Raw genomic sequence first — 10,570 nt, 5'->3', positions numbered from 1 at the left:
TGTTAACCTCCTTTGATGCAAGGGTGTGTTGCTCAAGTGCAACTTGCTGCTCACTGGGACCTGCAGGTCCTGCAAAGTTGCTTCCCAGCCAGTCTGTCCCCGCTGACACAAGGGGTTATTCCTCCCCAGCTGCAGGGCTCTGCCTTTCCCCTTGCTGAACTTTATAAGACACCCCTCTTCCCATTTCTCCCATGTGCCGAGGTCCCTCTGAATGGCAGCACAGCTATCTGGTGTATCAACCACTCCCAGTTTTCTATCATCTGCAAGGCTACACTGAAGTTTACGTATGCATGACACACGCTTTTATCTCATGTCAGCCTAATCAAAGCTTCCCTTCTAGCCTGGATATCATCTATGCAGCAACTTTAACACGAAGCATAGATGATATTACTAAGATTGAACTTGGTATACTAACAAGACTCACACTGCAAGCTTATCTTGTCAGCTGTGTCATACTATAGTTGCAGTAACTCAAGTGGCTGAGATACACGCGTATCATGGTTCCGTGTGTATGCCCTGCTGCTTCTCATCTTGAATAGAAACCATCCTTCTTGCCTTAAGTTGCATCCTTTTAGCTCTGGGCTTCCTAACCCTTCTGCAGGGCATAGGTAAGCAAGACCTTCCCACAAGCAGGAGTGTTAATTTAAACCCTTAAGAATTTGGAGGATTATACCATTATGGAAACACTGATAGCTACTTACAAATAACTCATTGCAGAATGACTGGCACTCACCATCTTCACCAAGCTAGACTTAGCACAGGTGCGGAAATGCAGTTCATGAGGTGAGGACAGCTAAGTCTTCCTGGATAGGATGTGAGAGTCCAGTTCGCTTTTTGAGGAAGCTTTAGGATGAGCAGAGTGTGATTCTCCCCCCCACCCCTTCTCACCTGAATACTCTCTTCTGCAGCAGAAGGAAGTACTACACACCTATTTCCTCAAACTAGAGAAGTAGCTTCTAATAATTCTCACAGTTTAGGGGTAAATACAGGAGCTGTATGAATCACAGAATCACAGAATTGTCTAGGTTGGAAGAGACCTCCAAGATCATCTAGTCCAACCTCTGTCCTAATACTAACAAGTCCTACACTAAACCATATCACTAAGCTCTACATCTAAACGTCTTTTAAAGACCTCCAGGGATGGTGACTCAACCACCTCCCTGGGCAGCCCATTCCAATGCCTAACAACCCTTTCAGTAAAGAAGTTCTTCCCAATATCCAACCTAAACCTCCCCTGGCGCAACTTTCGCCCATTCCCCCTCGTCCTGTCACCAGGCATGTGGGAGAATAGCCCAACCCCCACCTCTCTACAGCCTCCTTCAAGGTACCTGTAGAGAGCGATGAGGTCTCCCCTGAGCCTCCTCTTCTCCAGGCTAAACAACCCCAGCTCCCTCAGCTGCTCCTCATAAGACTTGTTCTCCAGACCCCTCACCAGCTTCGTTGCCCTTCTCTGGACTCTCTCGAGCACCTCCATGTCCTTCTTGTAGCAAGGGGCCCAAAACTGAACACAGTACTCAAGGTGCGGCCTCACCAGAGCAGAGTACAGGGGGACAATCACTTCCCTAGACCTGCTGGCTGCACTGCTTCTTATACAAGCCAGGATGCTGTTGGCCTTCTTGGCCACCTGAGCACACTGCTGGATCATATTCAGCTGCCTATCAGCCAGTATTCCCAGGTCCTCCTCTGCCAGGCAGCTTTCCAACCACGCATCTCCCAGCCTGTAGCTCTGCTTGGGGTTGTTGCGCCCCAGGTGCAGGACCCGGCACTTGGCCTTGTTGAACTTCATGCAGTTGGCCTCAGCCCATCGATCCAGCCTATCCAGATCCTCCTGCAGAGCCTTCCTTCCCTCGAGCAGATCGACACACGCACCTAACTTGGTGTCATCTGCAAACTTACTGAGGGTGCAGTCAATCCCCTCATCCAGGTCATCGATAAAGATATTAAAGAGGACCGGCCCCAGCACTGAGCCCTGGGGGACTCCACTAGTAACCGGCCTCCAGCTGCATTTGGCTCCATTCACCACAAATGAAGATGGACTTGGCTAACAGATTACAGCTGTAATGGGTTTAAAGAAAAAATGTCTGAAGTAACCACCTGCACATGCGTCCTTTTGTCCTAATGCAGCTGCATTTGCTCATCTGCAGTTACATGACTGCCAGAGAACTTAAACCTTGCTGAAACAACTAAATTAAGATGTAAGCACACTGCTGGAACATAATGTATATGCTAGAGCAAAGGTCCCAATAGTATTTGAGATAAGCCAAAGCACTCCAACACAGCCTGCTCTGCCACAAGTTTATTTACAAAATACTATTTACAGTCTATAGCACCTCTGTCTTGAATTCTGATAAATAATAACACTTCCTCCACAGAGAAGGAATAAGACAGACCACCTACACATTTTTTCTGTTACAAACACCCTATCCAGTCAAACAAGACTATTCCCTCTGTCAAAAAAGGGGCAGAGAAAAATGGGTACCTAGAGGGTTTTGTGTCCATGGCACCAGTAAACGTATTAAGCGGGTTGGGGAGAGGTAAATCTCTCTGCTGAAGTACACGTGTGCAAATAAGCAACATGCCAAGGTTACATGATCACACAAGTTACAGCAGGATGTGCTGCTACTCCCAACGTCTCCTCCAAAGAACAAAGTACACCATGACTTGGTGGTGTTTAAGGCAAGAACAGCTGAATTTAAAAATATATCCCTTAGCAGCAGCCTTGTGAAAGACTGAATAGTTTGTTCATGTTGTAAAATAAGGAAGACAGAAGGCTGCTGAAATGAGAATGGATGTACACCAGGGAGTGAATGGGCCCAACCCTACATCTGCATCCTTACGCATGTTCCTAGAAGGTCCCACTCTATCCGAATCCTCATCTCCAATCTGAAAGCATTATCCATGCCCCACACCCCAACTGAATGTATCTTATGTTTCCATGTGATTTACTGAGGGCTGAAAGTCCAGTATGTGGACTACAGGGATTACTTAGTGCTGCACAAAACAGACTATAGAAGACATGGCTGAGAACAGATTCTAAGACCAGTGCTCTGAAAAGTACCAATGACTGCTGTAGAGCAAAAGCAAGGGGCAACAGAAATGAGAGCAGGTGGTGTTGCCTCATAAGTCTTTTCAGTCCTAGTTGTTTTGCTTTGCTTGTCCCAGTCACTCATTTGGAAGCAATTGCCATAGGAACGATTCCAAGTGGTACGTGGGTAAGACAGCATTTGGCAAGCTTAAGAGAGCAACAACTGATCACTCTTTAAAACCTTGAATGCTACACAGGATCCTCTTCTGGTGGCCTGGAAGTGACACTCCCATCTGTTTCAAGTCCCTGAAGGAAATGGAAGAGAGGAAAAAATTAATTGCTATTCTTGTTCCTTGGGGATTGGGGTGTGTTTAAGGGCAGAAACTCTTACCAAGCATTAGTTCAGAATGTTTTCTTTCCCTCAGTGCCTCTTGCTACACTTGCTTTTTCTCCAGAGGAAAGAAACATCTAGATATTCCTTTCCTTCTCTGGCTACCTCTGCCCACCCAGTCAACTGTTTTCTCCCACTTTGTGACTTGTTCTTTCCTCTCATTAAATCAGGACTGCAGCCATGTCTGCTCCCAATGGTCTCAAACTTTCAGCAGGGTCTGCTTCTGAACTGTGCCTTTTTGTTTGTCTTATGTAACTACTCTGGTTATACCTGGTTGTACATCCCTGACCCTACACTAGGAAAAGTGTGTACTGGTAAAGCATCTGGTCTGAGTCCTTCTGAAGAGCCCAGAAGGACTTTGCTCTAGGATGGAACAGTGCCTGGCTGATGTGGGGAGAATGTCACTAGCCTGTCTGAGTTCAAGGCAAGAAAATTCTCTTATCAAGTCCTACGAGGGTGGAGAGATGGTTAGGTTAGAGAACTGCCTGTCATCTGTTGCCTACCCTTGCTCTGATGTGTGTCTAATGTGAGTTCAGAGCAGCTCAGGCCCCTGGAAAGTCACAAGCAAGGACAATTGGAGAATTAGTCTCACAGCTTGAGCTGTGATCATGATTTTTCTGGGCTGATTATTCTTTTACAGAGTAAGAGGCCCATCCACTTCCATTTAACTGCACAGAGAAGGGCGGAAAGAAGATTTCAAAGTAAATATGAGTGCCTGTTCAGATAGCAGAAGGACCGAAACAGCTATTTGTGAAATAGCATGGGGTGCCTTGTGAGAGCTTAGCCTGCACTTACTCAGCCGTGAGGTCCAGAATTGACTCCATGGTGTCAAGGCCAGCAGTGCGAAAGTTGGAGATATAGCGCTTCATGCGAATGGATTCCAGCCACTCAGGAATGGATCGATAGGGGATACCATCAGATCCACTGCAGCTGGGGAGCCGGAGTGTTACCCTAAAGACAGATGAAACCCTCATTAGCCAGGCAAGAGGCTCAGACGACAGCCTCACTAGCTAGAGAGCAAGAACCCTCTGCCAGGTCTAAGCCAACTCATCTTTTCTCTACACAGTGTGATCAGACTGCACAGGCCAGTGGCTATGTATGCCCTGCATCACCATGAGAGACAGATTACTGCTACCTTCTGCATATAAAGCATTTAAGATGTCTCTTGCCAGCCTGCACTGCTAACATCACCTCTCCTCCTGCTCAAACCAGGAGGCCAAAATTTCCCAATTAACTTCTCCCCCTCCCTAAGACAGTCTGCTTACCTTGGATCAAAGTCTGCAACAGACCGGAGGAGATGAGGGCTTGAGATGAAATGTTGCAGCTGTGCCTGGATCTCATGAAATTGAGGCCTCCTCATCCGATCATGCGACCAACAGTTCTTCATAAGCTCATAGAGAATAGATGGGCAGTCCACAGGCGGGGGGAGCCGGTACCCATCCTCTAAGCTTTTCATCACCTGCACAGAGGACAGACAGAACTCAGGAAAGAGCAGAGAGTGAAAGAGAGGAGCCAGAGGCCTCTGTGGGGCTGGGAGCAGACAGTTCATCATTTTGCACCATGTGCAGCCAGGGTGGGAACTGAAGCCGGTTACATGTGTATAAAGTAGAGTTTGGGCAGCACAGCGAAGGATCAGGACACGTGAGATGTCAAAACATGAAGTGGCATACACAGCTGGTTTCAGTCCTTTACTAGCTTAGCTCCCATTTGCCATTCATGGCATATGTTCATTAGAAGTGAGGACCAAGTGATTCTGTTACAGGCCCAGTGAGAAAAGTGGAACTAGGCTCTGAAGAATAATTTCAATACCACGTGGCAACCTCATAGATGCACTAAGCCTGGCACAAGTATGAGACTAGAAAAATACTTCAGAGACAGAGAAAGGAGAGAAAGAAATCAGCAAAGAACATCTCTAAACTCAAAGACTGTGGCTGGATTAATCAGTCTTTAATTTGGCTTGCTGCTGGTGACATCTGAACCTGGTTCAGGGACCCAAACATTACTGTCTTTGACTTGGCTGCGCTGATTTTTAGCCAGGAAGGAGACAGAGTAGTTTTGTATTCAGAAGACTGACAAGGCTGCAGGCAGAGGGAGATCAACACAAGTTGGGCCTGTATTCCTGGTTTATTTCCTTAAATCATCACAAGGTCAATGTCTGTTACCTTTTGATTGGTCATGTCTCCATATGGCTTGTCACCAAATGACAGCACCTCCCACATGACAATTCCAAAGCTCCAGACATCACTGGCTGAAGTGAATATCCGATGAGCAATGGCCTCTGGGGCTGTCCATCGGATGGGAATCTTACCACCCTGTGAAAGAGAAGAGACATAGGGTAACCAGCTTGTATCACTGAGTCGTGCTTCTCCAGTGCTTTCATTCAAGGAGCTTACAAAATGCTTCACAGACCGGGCCCACTTCACTTGAAGTGATGTGTGATCACCTCTGGGGAAATCTTGTGAAAAGGACATAAATGATTTTGGAAAGTAATTTTGTTTAAGCTCTGTGTTCAGCTAAATGCTACAAAAAAAAACACAGCTGTGGGTCTAAGACAATGACACTAATAACAGCCTTTCTTTGAGTGACACAAGATAGTAGAATCACTGGAGCTTTCTTTGAAAGGGATGTGTAGATGTCTCTAGTCCAAACTCCTGTTCACAGCAAGGCTATCTTCAAAGCTACATATAATTAACTGAGTCCAAAATGTAAGATCCCATATTTTGCTTCATTTCAAAAACCATATTCTCTGTGGTACTGAATCTCTTAGCAAACAAAATCAGCACAGACTCCAGAAAGAAAAGCACCACCTTCAACCACACTGTGACTTGCAGGTTTATAATAAAATATATATCTATTATAATATATAATATGTAATGTATGTAATATATATGCAGTTTTATAATGGAATATATAATATAAATATAACAGTTTTGTAAAATCTATTTTATAATAGGTTTTCTTTCCGAGAAGAAAACCTATTTTCTTCAGACTTTTGTCCAAATCCTTCATCTGGCACGTTTCCTACTACAAAGAAATCCTGCCATTCTTATCTGGCAGAATCCCAGCCCCAAAGACTACAGCTAAATTACAAGACTGAGCCTTATCTCAGCAGAGATTGTTTTCGCATTACCTTGGTTTCATAGGTTCCCTCTGCATCATTCTCCAATATTCGGGAGAGACCAAAGTCAGACACCTTGCACTGAAGGCTGCGTGTTACTAGGATGTTGCGAGCAGCCAGATCCCGGTGCACATAGTTGTGTTCTGAAAGGTAGGTCATGCCAGAGGCTATCCCTTGCAACATGGACACAAGCTGCACAGGGCTAAATTTTTCCTCATTTTCCTGCATGGAAGAAGTGACAGAAGACCCTGGTCAAGTGACATCAGTCTGCTGTTTTCTAGTTACTGGCCTTATCAACTTGTAAAAGAGGGTGTTGGTGAACAAGCAAAAAGCCAGTGCTGCAGCCCAAAGGACCCCACAGGTTCACGCTAAGGGACTGGTGGTGGTCTCCAGAGTCATCACAAGGCACCTGCACATTATCTGCCAAAGACAACACTCTGTATACTGAGCAAACTTGATGGCATCAAGATTCAGCTGCCAAGACTGGAAATGTGACCAGAAATTATATGGATGTAGAGATCTTTTATCCAGTCTTCTCTTAGGGTCCTAAATCCAGCTCAAGTACAAGTTCTGGCAGTACACAAGCCTACTACAGATTGGGATCTCTCACCCGCAGGAAGGTATCCAGTGCTCCATTCTCCATATACTCAGTGATGATCATCATTGGCCTCCCTTGGGGAAAAGAAGAAAGTGTCACCCTTTCTGCAGCTCACCTTTGCAATTTGTGTTTCAACACTCTCCACATTCCCCCAAAACAGGGGACCATACCCAACCACCGCCACCATCCCTGCTCCACTCTGACATCTAGCTGTCCCTCCCCCTTAGACTTCCCCCGATGATTCTGTATTCCTTCTTGTATCACACATAACCTTACACCACCCCTTACGCTATTCCAACTTCTCCACTCACCAACCCAAGAAGATTTCTCTTAACAATGCCTCATGACTCTACTGGAAATCCATACCCCTTCTCCATTACTCATTCTCCACCATAGGCTAATATAACAATGTGTCTTCTCCCAACACAGCCTCCTTGACATAACCCTCTCCTAAGAAAGGTCCCAGGAATGTGCCACTTTCTATGTCACTACAAGACGCTCTTCCACGCTCTTACTTTTGGTGACAACTCCTTCCAGATGCACAATGTTTGGGTGGTCGAACTGACCCATAATTGTTGCCTCACGCAGAAAGTTCCACCACTGTGAGTCTGAATATGTTGACTTCAGGGTCTTGATTGCAACCACAATACGTTCTTTGCCTGGGAGCCGTAGGGACCCACGATAGACCTCCCCAAACTCCCCTGAGGACAACCAGAGACAAAAGGTCACAGATAAGCTCAAGAATAGGCAGCCAAATATCAGTGTGGGGGAACTGAAAGATGAAGAGAAGGCCAACAAACTCACCCTCCCCAATCACATTCTCCATAGTGACACAGGAGACATCCAGTTCCTTAATGAATTCCAGCACTCCTCTGCTAGGGTCATCATAAGGTTGCAGGTCTACATAGGGCTTCAACCAGACCTTCTCTATGGTAAAGGGAAACAAAAGAGCAACTTAACCTGTCAACTCTTTGGTCAAGCTTTATAGGGCAAAGTTACAGAAGCAGAGCTAAATCCACGTCTTTCAAACAAAAGCAGTCAACAAATACATCAAACATACATTGATTAATACTACAGCTATTATAGAAGGAGAGAGATTACATCAGAAAATCCACACTGGTGCCTTGTTTGAAAATTATGATTCTTTTCATATTTTGCCACCCATTCCAGGTTTCTCCCTGGTTCCACTATCCCTTCGAAGCTCACCTCGATCAAAGCCTGAAGTATTGTAATCTGGCCGTGATTGTCTGCGACGAGCATGCCTAGAACATAAGGAGAAGTCATGAGACTCAAATGGTTAACAAATAGCAAAGAAGAAAGCAAGACTTCTAGGGAGTCTGCCCTAGTTGGTCAAGCACAGAGTTCTGGGTAGCTCAGAGCAAAGTGGAACCAGACACTGCATCTACTTGGTAGAGCACAGCCTGTAATAGAATGTGGTACTTAATGTACATTTAGAAATAGAACTTTGTTTCCATGCAGGTAGTTTTGTTTGTTCCTCTGTTGCTGAATTAAAGATGAATTTCTATTTATTTTATGTTTTCTGTACACTTTCAGTAAAATACCTCATCTTCTTAAAAAAAAAAACAAGCAGTCTTGTAGACATTTGTAAAGGAAGTAGAACTTTGTATCTGGGTAGAGGACCATTAAAGTAATAGTATATGGGACATGGTTTGAAATAACTGGATACATGAATTGCCTGCTTAATTGATCAGCAACTATATAAAAGACTGTGCCACAACACTTTTTTTATTCGTTTGTCATGATAATAGTATGATAGTGCTGGATTATATTAAAAAAAAAAAAAGAGAGAGAAATCACCATACTTTCCTCTGTCCTCAGCAGCAAGCATTATCTTACAGACATACCAACCCATCCAACCCTGCTAATTGAAATCACTTAGAGTCATTCCATCTTACTGCAGCACACTGGTCATCTTCTTTCACCTCTAGCTAACCCATCCAACTTCCTCAGAGATATCAAGTCCTTCTTTCTTAACTCTTTCTTAAGCTTTTATAGCTCAGCTATTTTTCACAGAATGGGCAGGGCTGAAAGGAACCTCTGGAGATCATCTAGTCCAACCCCCTGCCAAGCAGGATCACCTAGAACACGTTGCACAGGATGGCATCCAGGCGAGTTTTGAATATCTCCAGAAAAGGAGACTCCATAACCTCTCTGGGAAACCTGTTCCAGTGCTCTGTCACCCTCACAGTAAAGAAGTGCCCCCTCATATTCAGCCGGAACCTCCTGTCCTTCAGTTTGTGCCCGTTGCCTCTTGTCCTGTTGCTGGGCACAGCTGAAAAGAGACCAGCTCTATCCTCTCAACACTCTCCCCTCAGATATTTATATATATTAATGAGGTCTCCCCTCAGTCTTCTCTTTTCCAGGCTAAACAGGCATAGTTCTCCCAGCGTGTCCTCATGCGACAGGTGCTCCAGTCCTCTAATCATCTTTGTAGCCTTCCTCTGAACTCGCTCTAGTAGCTCCATGTCCCTGTTGTACTGTGGAGCCCAGAACTGGATGCAATACTCCAGGTGTGGCCTCACCAGGACTGAGAAGAGGGGCAGGATCACCTCCCTTGACCTGCTGGCAACACTCGTCCGAATACAGCCCAGGATACTGTCGGACTTCTTGGGCACAAGGGCATATAGCTGACTCATGGTTAGCCTGCTGTCCACCAGGACTCCCAGGTCCCTCTCTGCAGACATGCACTCCAGCAGGTCATCCCACAACCTGTACTGGTGCTTGGGGTTATTCTTACCTAGATGCAGGACCCTGCACTTGCCCTTGTTGAACTTCCTGAGGTTCCTCCCAGCCCAACCTTCCAGCCTGTCAGGGTCCCTCTGAATGGTAGCACAGCACTCTGGGGTATCAGCCACTCCTCTGAGCTTTGTGTCATACTCCTACATCTATATCTTTTTCAACTCCAAAAATCAAGACTTACTTTCGTCGAAAGAACAGAAGTCCCAGAAGCAGCCCAATAAATAGTAGAACTCCAAAGATAATGGAGACTATGACTCCACCAGATAGAGCTCCTGTGTCTGCAAAGGAAAAGATAAAGGCCATATCATTTAAAAGAACAAGAATTATTTGTCTGGAATGTAGCAACCAGCTTCTACCAGCCAGTGGTATTAGGTGAACTATGGTGATTCATCTTCCAGGCAACAGAGTGACCATATTTGAGTCCTAATACACACATGTTATCCATGCTCATAGTGTGTCTTCAGGTGGGTATCTGGTTCACTCTTATCTGTGATCCTGGTCTAGATGAGTAATTTATCCCTGTACCTGATTTAGCTTTCAAATAATCCCTGCTGCAGTTGAACTAGACAACTCCAGAGTCTCTTTCCACATGTAAGTGAAGAACAGCTATTCTTCCCTCCCACTCCTCTCCAACTACATTTTCAGATCAGACTTTTTCCTGCTCAGCAGCTGATTTAG

The 10,570-nt window shown here is 45.3% G+C and overlaps 1 protein-coding gene across 4 annotated transcripts in view; it reads right to left on the bottom strand.

Annotated features, from left to right (window-relative positions):
* Positions 1 to 2,279: 2,279 nt before the first annotated feature.
* The window catches only part of EPHA1 (EPH receptor A1), a 34,901-nt gene continuing 26,610 nt past the window's right edge, over positions 2,280 to 10,570 (bottom strand). For all 4 annotated transcript variants that reach the window (XM_080599951.1, XM_080599952.1, XM_080599950.1 and 1 more), the window contains exons 9-18: positions 10,074 to 10,170; positions 8,339 to 8,394; positions 7,937 to 8,059; positions 7,648 to 7,833; positions 7,145 to 7,206; positions 6,547 to 6,756; positions 5,579 to 5,728; positions 4,682 to 4,875; positions 4,212 to 4,367; positions 2,280 to 3,331 (exon numbers count right to left, since the gene is read on the bottom strand). In XM_080599951.1, coding sequence (XP_080456077.1) covers positions 3,253 to 3,331; positions 4,212 to 4,367; positions 4,682 to 4,875; positions 5,579 to 5,728; positions 6,547 to 6,756; positions 7,145 to 7,206; positions 7,648 to 7,833; positions 7,937 to 8,059; positions 8,339 to 8,394; positions 10,074 to 10,170 — 1,313 coding nt within the window. In that variant the 3' untranslated portion in view covers positions 2,280 to 3,252. The remainder of the gene's footprint in view (positions 3,332 to 4,211; positions 4,368 to 4,681; positions 4,876 to 5,578; positions 5,729 to 6,546; positions 6,757 to 7,144; positions 7,207 to 7,647; positions 7,834 to 7,936; positions 8,060 to 8,338; positions 8,395 to 10,073; positions 10,171 to 10,570) is intronic.

Source organism: Anser brachyrhynchus, assembly GCF_964034855.1.
Source record: "Anser brachyrhynchus genome assembly, chromosome: 1".
NCBI lineage: Eukaryota > Metazoa > Chordata > Aves > Anseriformes > Anatidae > Anser > Anser brachyrhynchus.
Note: the sequence above shows the minus strand (reverse complement) of the source record. Positions and strands in the feature narration are given on the sequence as shown.